Source organism: Gymnoscopelus microlampas, assembly GCF_963454915.1.
Source record: "Gymnoscopelus microlampas genome assembly, chromosome: 15".
NCBI lineage: Eukaryota > Metazoa > Chordata > Actinopteri > Myctophiformes > Myctophidae > Gymnoscopelus > Gymnoscopelus microlampas.
In genome coordinates this window covers 31,568,092-31,583,574 of record NC_139952.1, presented here as the reverse complement: position 1 = coordinate 31,583,574, position 15,483 = coordinate 31,568,092, and the positions used below count along the sequence as shown (strand labels likewise).

Here is a 15,483-nt window from a genome sequence, read left to right as displayed (position 1 = left end):
CTCTCTCTCTCTGGCAGGGACCAGCCGGGAAAGCAGGAACACCAGGAGATGAGGGAAACATCGGGCCTGAGGTCAGAGCTCTTAATTCAGATTAATTCAAGTTTTCCATGTACACTACAGTGTTAAATTCACTTGGGTAGAAAACGGAACCATTTGGTTCCATTTGTGTACTCTTGGAGTTAACGTTAACTTATTTGAACCAATCTGTATAGCCACTTGAACCCTTTACTTGCTTGACCGGAGTCCCTCAGGGCTCTATACTAGTGACTTTTCTGTTTTTGCTCGACACTAAGTATCTTAGCTGATATACCAGCTCACAACAAACAAACAGTGCGATGCAATGGAAGCTTTTACATCTGCTATTTTCTGCCAACGTTTTCCGCAGAATACGGATGCTTGGGTTTAAGAGGATATAGTAGAGAATGTTAATACAATACAATACAATACAATACAATACAATACAGTACAGTACAGTACAATACAATACAATACAATACAATACAACAAGTCCATTGAGAAATGTAGACCCTGGTGTCAGGTAGGTATGCCACCTCTACTGGTTGACAAGTAGTACTGACTGAGCGGTAAAATTCTGGTCTCTCATGTGGGAGACATGTATTATGGATTGCTGCTTAAAATGAACACTTGAGGACTTTACCGCGTATGTGTTGTCAGTATTTCTACCGAAAGTTGCGACACATTCATCTACTTCAGTGGTTCTCAAACTTAAGGACCCACAGTTTGGTACACATTAGACCACGAGGGTCAGAATTGGGTCAGAATGTATTGAGAGGAGAGGATAGCCCCTTGAGATGCAGCATCTCCTTTTAGAGCGGGTCCTATACACATAAGTAAAACATTACATACAATACAAATACACAATACACACACGTACAGATGCAGTTAGCTTGCTCCCCTTCTCCCACCCACAACATTTGGTTCCATTTGTGCACTCTCTGAGTTACATATCTGTAAGGGTATTTGGTTCCTAAATATCAATAATTTAGCTGCGGAACCCCTGGAATCCTCTCAAGGACCCCTGGGGGTCCCCGGACCCCACTTTGAGAAGCTCTGATTATCTATCTCTGGAGTTAAATTAACACTGTTCTCTCCTGTGTGTGTGTGTGTGTGTGTGTGTGTGTGTGTGTGTGTGTGTGTGTGTGTGTGTGTGTGTGTGTGTGTGTGTGTGTGTGTGTGTGTGTGTGTGTGTGTGTGTGTGTGTGTGTGTGTGTGTGTGTGTGTGTGTGTGTATATCTGTGGTTCTGGCAGGGTGCGCCCGGGCCCAGAGGTGGACTCGGACTCCCAGGACCGGCAGGCGCAGCCGGACCCCCAGGGCCTGCGGTAAGGATTGCATCCAACAACCAGCTGTCTTTGTTTTTATATGTTTGGATTGAGCCACTTCCTATTGATTTTCCTTTGTCACTTATATTGTCTCGGGTGTCCTCTTTTCTCACCTTCACTCTATTAGTGTAAAGTCCTGATTTGTTACAGTTTCTCTCTCAGTCGCTTGGATACATTTCTTGAAACTCTAACCTCGTTCTCTTGACAGTGCATCAAACCCCCGCCCACACTATTTCACTGCTCATTGCGTATGCACACAGAATGCGAAACACTACTCGACTCAAACTTTATAAAGCGTGTTTACAAGTGAACCCGCACAAGGTCAGAATAAAGAACAAGACTGACAGTGACAGTGTGTGTGTGTGTGTGTGTGTGTGTGTGTGTGTGTGTGTGTGTGTGTGTGTGTGTGTGTGTGTGTGTGTGTGTGTGTGTGTGTGTGTGTGTGTGTGAGCGCACGTGTAGCCGTTGGTGGTTTATGGCAGTTGTTCTCAACCTTTTCAGGCCGTGACCCCCCAAAATAATCATATTTGAACTTGGGACCCCCCACCCTGACAAGCACTTGGAATTGAAGGAGTTGAGGCATTACATTTAGTTTGACTCAGTTCCCACTTCCCACAGATAAATATTGTGATAAATAGCAGATCTACAAGCTCACAAGGTGCGAGCTTGTAGATCAGCAATTTTCACAATTGCTGCCTCTTTCTTATATTATTTGACAATTTGGCCAAAGTTTGACCAGTTTTTAGTTTGTTGATTACTTTTGATGCAGTAATAGTCTTTTTTCATGTCATTTCATTTCTATTTTCTTTTCTTTTTTGGTATTAAAAAGGTCTTAAAAGTCCTTAAATTGTCACTACTGTCATCTGGGGACCCCCCCCCCCCAAAATCATGTGCGGGAGTCCCGAGCCACAGGTTGAGAACCACTGGTTTGTGGGGACATCTAAACCCTTGCGTGTGTTTTAGATGTCACTCTGCTGTCTTTTAGGGTCCACCGGGTGCTGGCAACGCTGAGGGGAGTGGGGAACCTGTGAGTGTGTTACTTTGTACTGTCATCTCCTCTCTCTCTCTGTCACTCTGTCACTGTGGCTGTGAATGTGTGTCACCTTACAGTGGCAGCTGTGAACTGCTACTCAAAATGAGGATGGGACCGTCTGTCTGTCTGTCTGTCTGTCTGTCTGTCTGTCTGTCTGTCTGTCTGTCTGTCTGTCTGTCTGTCTCTGTTTGTAGGGCGACAACTATCGACTATTTCCTTAGTGATTATTCTATTCTACTTTTTCGACTAATCTTATAATCAAGAGGTGCATTTCACTTTTTAACGTTTTTTTATTCGTCAACAAATTGATTAAATTTGTCACAACAGTGTTATGCCATTAAAAAAATCATATTTACAAGTTCACAACGTGTCATATCACAAATGTTTGCATTCTCTTTCTTTTTTTTTAAAACTGTTGCTCTCCTACCGATTTGCAGTGTCCTGCCCTCTGTCCTGCTGGACCTCAGGGAAACCATGGCCTACCTGGAATGAAGGTGAGAGCAGTGGTGTAAAGTAACTAAGTACACTTACTCAAGCACCGTACTTGAGTACACTTTTGAGGATTTTTTACTTGGAGTGTTTTACTGGAGTGTTTCCGATTGTCAGTACTTTTACTTCTACTCCACTACATCTCTCAGGCAAATGTTATACTTTTTTACTCCACTACAATTATTTGACTAGTTTAGTTTGGTTACTAGTTCATTTGTAGATTTTGATTATTATTACAAAACATATATTAACCACTTCAGCCCTATGCATACTTGAAAATAGCCGATTTACAAGCTCACAACGCGTCGCAAAGCGACGCGTTGTGAGCTTGTAGATCTGCTATTTTCAAAGCATTCTTTTTTTTACATTTGGAAACTTGTGAAATGGGACATTCTGCAAAATGAGTATGTTTACTTTCAGTACTTAACTATATTTTAATGTGAATACTTTTGTACTCAAGTACATTTTGAATACCGGACTGTTATTTGTAACAGAGTATTTCTACATTGTGGTATTGGCACTTTTACCTAAGTACAAAGTATCTTCCACCTCTGTCTGGTGGCCTCTGGCGTCTTGTTTAAATAAACTTATTCTACTGTGACAATTAATGGCCACTACAGCCACTAATGGTTGCTAATATGCCCGATAATGAGCGAGATAATAATTTAAATTACCTGCTAATGGCTTTGCTTTTCCGACAGGGACACAAAGGCTTGGCTGGGGAGCCTGGCAAAAATGGAGAAGCAGGAGAGAAGGTACACAGAAAGTCGATGCATGTCGGGCAGAAACCTCATATCTCCATATTTAGATTTTCATGTTTTTTGTTGTTGTAAATTAAAGCCATACTCATACGTCATACATTGTCACACAAATGTAGCACAAATAGCAGATCTACAAGCTAAAAACACGTTGTGTTTTGAGCTTGTAGATCTTCTATTTTTGCTATATCTTAATTTGAATCATCCTTGAAGTTTTGGATATGTGAGGTTTCCACCCGACAGCAACGATAATTTGTCTTTTTTTAATGCGATAATTGTGATGATGATATCATTGGTATTGATGTAATGTTGTTTAATTTTGAGATAATTTGGTTAAGTCGGCAGCACAATTTAAATGTTACCAATTATCAGTTGATAATTGGTAATGTGTTCATTTTGTTGCTGCTATAGTGTAGTTGTCACTTTTAGATCAAAGACCACAATGGTCCCATGGAACATCGTCCTCAAGTTAAAGGACCCATTTTCAACACAACTTCATATAATTAGTCCTCACTAATGCTCATTATAATATGGTCCCATTTTTGTCTACTTGGTCTGTGTCTCAGAGGAGGGCTGTGGACAGTTCAGAAACCCACCTACCAGTGACATCATCGATGGGGAATCCAATCTAATAGAAACTGCAGGCTTTCGTGTCAATACAAATCTATTTACAAAATGTGAAATCTTGTTTGAATAAAACCCAAAACCTGCCTAGGCGGGAGGGCCATTTTATCATGAGCGTTAAATGGCTGAAGTCGTCCTTTAACTTAGGTAGAACGTTCACTCAAAGTTTGCTTGAGCTTGCAGCTGGGTTGGTGTGAAGTGCATTCTGGGATTTTTGGCAGGGAAGCTGAGAATCGGAAGAAGCCGAGCTGATGCATGCAAACTCACGATCACACGGAGGATGTGTGCGTCCTCCTCAGTCCAGCAGACTGACGGATACAGATATTTGTGGTTTTTCCCGTTCTCTGAATCTGTGACACAGTGTGACAGTGTGACACACAGAAATGTGGGAGAATTAATAGAACTTGGACTGAGCTAGGTGTGATGACACAACTGTTTGAGCTAATTGACGCACACAGGATGAGTCAGCCATCGCCACACATGAGGGAAAATAACCTGCCTGTCATGACAGGTTTATTTTATTTTTTTATCTGCGTTGTATTTCTGTGCAGTGACACCGACTAGACATTGTACCTAAGGCATGGCAAGCAGCCGTCTGTAAACAACCCGATATAAAAGAGAACATTGGCCCAATATCCTGCAGTCGTCTCTTCCATACTCAGTCTGTCACAGTCATATAGAACTCAACTAAATTAGTTGTTCAAATACAGCAGTATTGAGTTTTTAAAAAGAGGTTGCGTTTAAAAGTAGGATTCTCAGTGGAGTGCTATACCAAAACTCCAGTAAACGTATTCCAAGAGATATGACAAGGGTATAACACTTCTCAAACTGCGAGTCAAAGGGGATCAAACACTCACATTTACACTTATTTATTTGGCTGAAAAAATAAACTGCTTGCTGGTTTTGGCAATAAGCCTTCCTCGGAGCGCTTTGAGGATAAAAATCTTTAAAAGAATGTTTCCTGATAGAAAACACACTCATACTGGTACTATCTATAAATGTTGAACACCCCTCAGCGTTTACTGCTGGAACGCAGAGAGCTCTGATGAAGAAATTTGGCTAAATGCATATTAGTTTTTAGCGGCGCTAGCCGCTCTATACCTTTAGGTATAGAGCGGATATTAGCCCTCTATACCTGGCTTTTGCGTCAACGTTCTGATTGGTCAGGCTCGCCAAGGTTCTGATTGGTCAGGTCCGTCAACGTTCTGATTGGTCAGGCCCGCCGAGGTTCTGATTGGTCAGGTCCGTCAACGTTCTGATTGGTCATGCCCGTCGAGGTTCTGATTGGTCAGGTCCGTCAACGTTCTGATTGGTCAGGCCCGTCGAGGTTCTGATTGGTCAGGTCCGTCAACTTTCTGATTGGTCAGGCCCGTCAAGGTTCTGATTGGTCAGGCCCGTCAAGGTTCTGATTTGTCAGGCAAGGGGACTATTCATGACATCACTATGATGTCATGAATATAGAATTAGATGTCTATATAAACAATGACTAAATAAACAATGAGTAATATCTAGAAATATTTAGTAATTTCATTTTATTATTCATTTGGCTAAAGTCTCCTTCTAGGTAAGTTTTTTACCGGTGCTAGCCGGGTCCTGCTCTATACCTGACTTTGTCCGTGTTCACCGTCAACGCTCTGATTGGTCAGACCCGTCAACGCTCTGATTGGTCAGACCCGTCAACGCTCTGATTGGTCAGACCTGTCAACAAAGTGATTGGTCAAGCTTCACGTGACACATGGCTATAAACACATTATAAACACATATCGATGACAAAATGTATCAAAGGCGCCGCTATCTTCACACAGGGTGTGATTTTTTTTTGTGTAATAAGCCAAATAACTAAGTGGAGAAGTGAGTAGTTGGTCCTCTTTGACTTGAAGTTCGAGATATGCTTCCTTTTTCATAACTACAGAAAAAGAAGCCTGTTATTTGTGTGTGTCTGTGTGTGCGTGTGCACGTGCGTGTGTGTACTGTTTACCTCGTTTTCTCCCCAATTTAGGCATCATGCTAATTATTTCCTCCCCACACACGGGCCAATTGTGTTCTTAATAGATGTTCGACAAAGCCGGATGCACCGCGGTGGATTCGAACCCCCCTAGACTCCGGTGGGCAGCTACTTTTCCACTGTGCCACCCGAGCATCAAAAGCAGCCTATTATTGCAACTGCAATATCTCACTAAAACAAACAACGTTTTAAGAGCTCTATGGATTTGTCCTGTCCCACATAACACACATTTAGACACACACAAAGCACACAAAATGCCGTTCAGTCACTTGCGGCAACAGGAGAACATCACAGTCATGGACATCTTGTACAGGGATTTGACCGTCTCTTGTCGTTTCCAGCTTAATTAATTTGTTACTGTTTTATTGATCTGCAGGGAGACGCGGGAGCAGCTGGTGCAGAGGGTCCCACTGGACGCATGGGAGATGATGTAAGGACGTCTCTTTGTTTACTGCGTGTCGTCTCTGTCATGGGAAAAAAAAGAGAAACATAAAAAATATTATGGAGATGCAAGGTTTCTGCTCGACAGCAACGATATGCAGTGTGTGTTTACCTCGTTGCTGTGGGGTGACAACCTCATATATCCAAAACTATGTCAAATTCTAAAATAGCATATCTACAAGTTGAGCTTGTTGATCTGCTATTTTTGATACTTTTGTTTGACCCTGTACTATGATCATTTACGGGGGGGAAAAAAAAAACGTAAAAAGTATAATAATACGGAGATAGGAGGTTTCTTTCGACGATATGCGTGTTATTAATGATTACATCTCTGTTATGTATTTCTAGGGTCAAAGGGGGCCAATTGGATTCCCTGGTACCCATGGAGAGAAGGGAGATAGAGTGAGTATTGAAAGCACAGAAATTAAAGCCGCAACCTGTCACTTTCGTCACAGTTCCCTTTTGGCCACCGCCATATGCACCGTGGTTCTAAAAGTGGGGCCTGGGGAACCCAGAGGGTCCTTAAGTGTTCCAATGAATGAATACAGCATAAAAATCAGTTTAACCACCTAAATAGCCAATCTACAGTACAAGCTCCCAACACGTCGCACTGTGACGCATTGTATGAGCTTGCGGATCCGCTATTTTCAACACATCTTCGAAAGAATTCGCTAAATTTTGAATATTTTTTAAACATAAATCTTGTATGGGGTTCCCTGGGATAAAATACATGGCCGAATACATGACATGAAAATGTTTGAGAAACACAGTTATACCATACACAGTGATTAAAATGTGTTAGTCACTAAAATAAGTTAAGGATTGCGACTTTTAATGTTACACATACAGAAGTTGTACAGTTGTGCTTTCATATACTAATGGAGTATTGTTCTGTCTTACACAGGGTCCTCCTGGTTTCAATGGCATCCCAGGACCTACCGGACCGCCCGGAGCTCCTGTAAGCAATCACAATTAACCCATTTAGACCTGTTGTAACCTATACGTCTTCAATGGTGTAAAGTAACAATAACTCAAGTACTGTACTTAAGTAAAAAATTTAGGTATTTTTACTTTCTTCAGTATTTACAATTTTCAATACTTTTACTTCTACCCCACTACATCTCAGAAGAAAATATTGTACTTTTACTCCACTACAATTATTAAAGCCCTAAGCCACAAGAGGTCTCAGTTTACCTTGTATTTTATAATGGCTGAGAGGCGTAGTGAGGCACAACGCGTCAGCGGAGTGCCTCCGACCCTTTTAGCCATTATAAAATAAAGGTCAACTGAGACCTCGCATGGCGTATTGATTTTCTAAAACGGTTGCCATATTATGGCAACATGAAAATCATAGACATGTCCCAATTAAAACAGTTCTTAATAATTCACTACAAGAACAACTTATACAAGAAAGTAGTTCCACTTCCCGGCCACCAGGAAGAGCCACTTCCCCAGAGACTAGTGTTTGTTTACTTGCGTGTTAGATGCCAACTTTTCCGAAACAAATCGCTCCCCATAACTAGTTCAGTTCAAATAACGCACCTGGGATTGATATAAACTGATCTAAAAAGGTGTAGATTATAGTCTCATATATCACGTCTACTAAACGGAAACCAGCCAATCAGAATCAAGGAATGGGACTAGCCGTTTTAGAAATGAAAACTTGTGTTAGTTATTGTAGATTTTGAGTATTATTACAAAACACACTAACCAGTCCTATATATATTTCAGCCATTTGAAAATAGCAGATCTATAAGTTCACAATGCGTCGCGATGCGACGCATTGTGAACTTGAAGATCGTCTATTTTCAAGAAAAAGTTATACATTTTGAACTTGGGAAATGGGACATTCTGTACAATGCGTACTTTTACTTTTGGTACTTTAAGTATATTTTGATGCTGATACTTTTGTACTTTTACTCAAGTACACTTTTAATACGGGACTAAGTAAAGATGAGAGTACTTCCATCACTGGTGTCATTTCATGTTTCCATCTGCTACAGAGGCTGAGAAATCATTTCTTTATCGAACACTGACACTTCTGTAAAGTTTTTCAGAAAACCGTTAGAGCTGTAGAAGGTGTTTTTTAGAGTCAGTCTCAGGTCTCAATGGGAAGATCACCTTTGTATCGTCTGCCGTTTTCAATTTGCTCTCTCAGAAGAAGGAATGGACAGATTGTTATTGATAACCACGCAGCTCTCCTGGGCAGAAGATTGTTTTTCCATAATTGCTGTGCCCACTGATGCAATTTGTTGACATGCTTTCCATTTCCTTCGTCAGGGTGTGGAGGGCATCAGAGGACGCCTGGGTTTGGAGGGACCCAAGGGTGACGATGTGAGTGTGCCCCCCCCCACCCCCCTCACCCATGCTCACATATTTTAACTTTATTATAAGTATGATTTGAATTAGGGCTGCAACTATCCGTTCTCTTACCGATTATTCTATTGATTACTTTTTTGATCAATTGATTAATCGAAAAGCATTGTTTTTCAAAACTAAGCTTAAACTAAACTTAACTAATTGATTGATGAATTAATTAATACATTTATTTATTTTATTCTTTGTCACAAAACGGTGTGAAATTGTTAAAGTCTACAAGCTCACAACACGTGAGCTTCTAGATTGACTATTTTTTAACATTTTAGAAACGTTTCACCTACTGTATAATGATTTGCCCCCAAAAATAGCGATAAAGTATTCATCGATTATGTTATTTACACGCCTTCCTTATTGACACGCCTTCTTCCCTATTAACCACTTGGTTGAGCGGAGTGCCTCAGGGCTCTATACTAGTGTCTTTTATGTTTTCTGTTATTGTGGGGAAAGCTTTTTTTCAGCAAAAGCTTTCCCCACAATAGGGATGCTGGGGTTTAGGTGGTTAAACTGGGTGGCCTTATATACATTTCATCAACAGGGAGCTCAAGGACCTCAAGGAGAGCAGGGCGTTGTCGGTGACAAAGGAGACACTGTAAGTAACGAATGACGGATCTTCTTGTGCATGATGTTATGTATATCATAGCAACGGACTGCAGTTAATAATCATTGGTGTCAGTACATCTATATTAAAGTCCTGGTCACTTAGGTCTGTCATAATTATTACATAATCATCTAATCGCAATTATTTGAGATGATAATCGGTAATCGTCATAATCGTTGTTGAGAAAGGTTCATACATTTAGAAAATTAGTTTTTGTCATAATCTGACCCATGCAACCTTTGTTTACAAAGCCCTAAAAGACACACAATTAAATTGTTAATCAGCCATCATATATCGTCACTGTCAGGTGGAAAACGTGTAGGCCTATGTCAAAACTGTTGCTTTTCAGGAAAAAAAACCCCCCCAAAAATGTGTTCCAATGTAGCAGATTAGTTAGTAGTTATTATTTAGTCACAAGCTCTTGAGCTTGTAGGTTGTTTATTTTGCTACTTTTGCATACGACTATGTATATGTTCAGAAGGGGATCTCTGATAATGACATCAAAGAAAAGGACCCGCACACTGTCTGGAACAAAATGTGCTCTTTATTGTTTTTGCAAGTTCCAGACTTTTTTTTTGCAAGTTCCAGACAGTGTGCATTTTCTTTGATGTCATTATCAGAGATCCCCTTCTGAACACATGCACTTTTTGTCCTACGCACCTGTCATCAACCTTTGAGGTGTGCATCAGCTTCTTCTAAAAAATACGACTATGTATAAAATCCAGTGTTCATTTATGAAAAATAAAATGATGAAATATTGAGATGCAAGGTGTCTGCCTGACAGAGATGATTTCTGTGTAGTGTTACGGTGAATCAACTGGCTCCAGTGGCTGTCTGTTTCCTCAGCTGCCTCCAGTCAGGTCTGACCTTGGAAAGACGGATTTTAGGATTCGTGCAGCATACTCATGGAAGCTCTTCCAACGTGACTTAAAACTAAATACCCTTATACCTTTAAACCAATTCAAGGTTTGAAATGGTTTTAAATGTGTGCCTAATGTAATGACATGGCCAACATAGGGATGACAGGTTGAAAGTAGTTCAACTTAATCTATCTTAATCTACAAGCTCACCATTGTGAGCTTGTAGATCGGCTATTTACCCAATTTTGGAAGATGGTTTCTTTAAGTGTTAATACAATTTGAATGAGTGAATGTTGTGATGTCACAGGGGGAACCTGGTGCGGACGGCTTGGATGGGGCCAATGGTGCGGATGGTGCCAAGGTGAGTGTGTGTGTGTGTGTGTGTGTGTGTGTGTGTGTGTGTGTGTGTGTGTGTGTGTGTGTGTGTGTGTGTGTGTGTGTGCGTGTGCGTGTGCGTGTGTGTGTGTGTTGACAAGTACACACAAGTGCACCATTATGATGATAATATGTCACAGTTTCTCATTGTGATTTTGATGACAGCCATTGGTGTAAAGTAACTAAGTACCTTTACTCACATACTTTAAGTACATTTTGATGCCAATACCTTTGTACTTGTAATCAAGTAATATTTTGAATCCAGGCTACTGCTACTTTTGACTTGACTTACTTGACTTATTCCTGTAGGCTCCTAGATAGAGCATAGGGCTTAAAAACACCCAATCAAAGACACGACCACAGTGCAAAACACAAGAGAAAAGACTAATATAAATAGTGCTTCTTCCACCACTGATGACAGCTCGGTATATGTATCCAGTGAACATTCAGTACGTACAGTAACATAATGTACAGTATGTGATATAGGTAGGACATTAACTCATTGACTGTGTGCATGATTATACTCTCTGTCTTGCAGGGAGAAGCTGGCGTTTCTGGTGCCATCGGTATAAGGGGGATCGTTGGAATTCCTGTGAGTCTCACTTCATTCATCTGTGTCATTGTCATGTTTGTGTCATTGTCATGTGTGCTCTTGACCTTAACGCCAAGGAGAGAGAGAAACATAATACATTCACTCTATTGTGTTGCATTGAACCGATACATTGTGCAGTTCAGTTATGGACGGCCATAGCTGAATGTGTAGAGAGAGGACGTGTGGTAATCAGAAGGTCCCTGGTTGATAATAATGTCCCTGAGAAAGATACTTAACCCCCAAACTGCTCCCCGGACACAGCGCTGTATTAATGGCCCTTCTCCACTGCTCTTAATAGGATGGGTAAATGCAGAGGACATATTTCATGTACCGTACTGTGTGTGTGGTACAATGACAAAGTATACCATAAGGGTAAAGACAAAATTATTATAGTCTCCGCCAGGCCGAACGTAGCCTGGTAAACCCTCCCTCCGGAAATCTAATTTCCATTTGATTCAATAAAATACAATTGAGATTTCTGGAGGGAGGGTTTACCAGGCTAGGCCGAACGGCCGAAGGCCAGGGACTTTGTACTTTCACTTCTGAGCGGCATTCGATTTGTTGCCATTTTGCGCCCCCCCCCCCCCCCCCTTTTTTTATTTTTGCAACTACTCATAAAAATAATTTCTCCAAAACTCACACCATTTGGTACACATTATTGCTGTAGTCATGTGATCAAGATGTATCAGTCACTGTTTTCATATTCCATTCCGATTGGCCATTACTGAGTTTGCGGATTTCCAAAGTTTGCGGGCCCTAGGGTAGGTAACCTGGCCTGGCGGAGAGACCTGCGCTCCGAGAAGCGCATTTTTTGAGTTATTTTTGTGGCTGCATTGTCCTAGTACAGGTTATCTTTATATCTGCAAAATGGTTCACACCTTATGCTAACCCAGTCAGTCCAGGTGCAGACAGCCAGCCAGGTCTTTAAGTCTATTTATATGCCCTGTTTACTGGTGATGTACACCATTCTTATGCCTCTTTTCTTAACTGCTAATGGCTCATACATTATGCAAACCTGACCAACACAAGCACAGATGGCCTTTTATGTGTTTTATTATTATTTTATTTTTTTAAATCATTTTTAACTGGTATTACTCTACTACTTATTCTGTACGTATTCATCACTCTTAACCTCTATCTTTATTTCAACCTTAATTGCGGCACTGTTATGTCAACTTCCTCTGGATCAATAAAGGTCAATCTATCTATGTATGTTCAGTCATGGGTGCAGTCTCTAAGTAATCAAAACTTAATCACAGACAGTTTTCAAACGATCCAACTTTCTGTGTGTGTGTGTGTGTGTGTGTGTGTGTGTGTGTGTGTGTGTGTGTGTGTGTGTGTGTGTGTGTGTGTGTGTGTGCGCAAAGGCTAGGAAAATCAATAGGACAAAAGCTATCCTCTTAGACTACACATGCAGCAGCATGGTTTCATAAAACATTTAACGGTAAACAAGCAGTCGATGCAGGGGGGTAGCGGGGTGGGGGGGATCCAATATCATCTAGTGATGACGGCAAGGTCATTCAGGTTAGAGGCCTTGACTTGGGAGGGACAGTAGACAAGAGAAACACAGAGAGAAAATCGTCTCTGTCGGACGGAAACCTTGTATGTCCAACACAGTTACTTTTCAGGATTCAAATTCAAAAGTAGCAAAATGTAGCAGATCTACAAGCTCAAAATGCGTTGCTTCACGTTGCGTTTCAAGCATGCGTATCTGCTACTACCTACTACTGCTACTACCTTTAATAAATGGTTAAATATTCATGAAACCCACAAACAAACAACTTTTACTTTTACTTAAACAAAAAAAAAGGTAAAGATAGCAAAAATAACGAGTCTACAAGCTCACAACACGATGCGACGCACTGTGAGCTGGTACTTTCTGCTACTCTAGTGCGACACTCTTGTACCACGAAGCACGCGGGCCTTTAATTTAGAAAAACTAACAAAAAGATGAAAAAAGGAGATACGAGGTTTCTGCCCGAACCGACAGCAACGAAATACAGCCTATCCATTCATCTCACAGTCCTCTCAGAGCATATAATTACTCTGTCATTTCCATTTTTTTTTCTTCTAGGAAGAGGGTATTTTCCAGATGAAATATAGTTGGTCATTCCAAATGTGTCAGTGCTGATATAAAGAGCGGATGTCAGGAGATGGAAGCTCTTTTCTTAGTAACATCAGCAGTTCTCTGATATGAGCCGTGCTGATACACACGTTGTTATTTCTGGTGCTGGTTGATAAGATATGATGATAACATCAGATAAACCTTTTATTGATCCCTTTGGATGGAATTCCGTTATCATAGCAACAACAGATGAATGGAAGTGAAGTCTTGTTGATGTTTGGTTGGGCCTTGAATCAACACAGTCTTCACAAAACATTAACACAGTCATTTGTTTGTCTATTTTCACTTTTCTCCTCTTAGGGACTGCCAGGGAAGCAGGGGCTAGTGGGAGCTATTGGTCCAAAGGTAATTTTTTCTTCCAACAAAATGAAGTGTGTTTACATAGGCTTGAGCCATCCATTTCCATCCAATGATATCACAACATCCACCCATTAATCAATCTTCAGCTTCAAACAGTTTTTATGACACACCCAATATTCAACATTCAAATCACATCCGTCCCAACATTATATTATGTATCTGGGCTTTGGTCTAACTGTATAAACTGTTAGACCATGTTACGTTGAACCCTTAGCATCCCTGTATTCTCGGGGCGAACATTCAGAGAAAGGAGCTCCTGGTGTTCATCAAGTGAAGCTGAAAACCAGGTGTACTGTATTAAGAAAACATCAACTCACTAATTGTTTGATTTTAGGGTGATACTGGCGCCGAGGGACCCGTCGGACCTGTGGGACTTCCTGGAAAAGCTGTGAGAATCCCCTTGTCATAGTTATTTTGTTCGTTTTTTGTCAAATTTCTTGAATTATGGAAAACAGTGAGATGCACTTACTTGATGCACTCACTGGTGTACCGCCACCTTTGTACCTGTTCAGCACAGAACCATTACATTCCTGATACATTTCTCTACCGTGTCTATTAGGGTGAAGACGGGGGCGATGGAGAAGATGGCATCCAAGGAGCCAAGGGTTCAACTGTGAGTACTATAGGTCATTTTATTTCAGCGTGAAGTGGTTCCATCATGTCCGTTATACTGAGCTGTGGTTGTATGTTTTGTCTCTGCTGTTAATTTTTCAGGGTGAAACAGGAAAGCAGGGACCAGTCGGACCTGGGGGTCCACCGGGAATTGAGGTCAGTATTTGTTGCTTTATTTAAATTCACACACACACACACACACACACACACACACACACACACACACACACACACACACACACACACACACACACACACACACACACACACACACACACACACACACACACACACACACACACACACACACACACACACACACACACTTGATGCCTCATTCCGACCGGTTGATTACTTTATTCGCTGTAAAAGAAACCAAAAAAGTACTTTGTTTCAGAAAAGAAAGAAATACTAATTATGTTGCTTAATGTTAGTGAAATATTCACATTCTGTGTGAATGTAATCATGACACATACAACACTTCGGGAAAAATATATTTTCAGGCGAATCAATCGAAGAGAAAATTGCTCCCGCGGTGTGAGGAACATAACTCAAATAATATTACTTAACCATAAAAATGACCATTTTCTCACATGGGCCAGAAAAATGTCCCCATAAAGTCAAGGACAGTAATGCATAAACACACACGCACACACACACACACACACACACACACACACACACACACACACACACACACACACACACACACACACACACACACACACACACACACACACACACACACACACACACACCCTGGCTTCTCCTGGGTGTGTGCCTAAGTGTCCTTTAGCAAAACACTTAACCCCTTAACTGTAGGTTGGTGCCTTGCTTGGTTGCCTCCACCGTCGGGGCGCGTGCGTGTGCGTGTGTGTGTGTGTGTGTGTG

The 15,483-nt window shown here is 41.2% G+C and overlaps 1 protein-coding gene across 1 annotated transcript in view; it reads left to right on the top strand.

The window, feature by feature from the left end:
- col9a1c (collagen, type IX, alpha 1c) overlaps window positions 1-15,483 on the top strand; it is a gene marked incomplete at both ends in the record, with an annotated part of 61,418 nt that overhangs the window by 33,700 nt on the left and 12,235 nt on the right. The window contains 16 exons of the mRNA XM_084080423.1: window positions 18-71; window positions 1,270-1,341; window positions 2,327-2,368; window positions 2,812-2,868; window positions 3,565-3,618; window positions 6,627-6,680; window positions 7,040-7,093; window positions 7,596-7,649; window positions 8,972-9,025; window positions 9,606-9,659; window positions 10,836-10,889; window positions 11,442-11,495; window positions 13,921-13,965; window positions 14,315-14,368; window positions 14,540-14,593; window positions 14,695-14,748. Coding sequence (XP_083936549.1) covers window positions 18-71; window positions 1,270-1,341; window positions 2,327-2,368; window positions 2,812-2,868; window positions 3,565-3,618; window positions 6,627-6,680; window positions 7,040-7,093; window positions 7,596-7,649; window positions 8,972-9,025; window positions 9,606-9,659; window positions 10,836-10,889; window positions 11,442-11,495; window positions 13,921-13,965; window positions 14,315-14,368; window positions 14,540-14,593; window positions 14,695-14,748 — 864 coding nt within the window. The remainder of the gene's footprint in view (window positions 1-17; window positions 72-1,269; window positions 1,342-2,326; window positions 2,369-2,811; window positions 2,869-3,564; window positions 3,619-6,626; window positions 6,681-7,039; window positions 7,094-7,595; window positions 7,650-8,971; window positions 9,026-9,605; window positions 9,660-10,835; window positions 10,890-11,441; window positions 11,496-13,920; window positions 13,966-14,314; window positions 14,369-14,539; window positions 14,594-14,694; window positions 14,749-15,483) is intronic.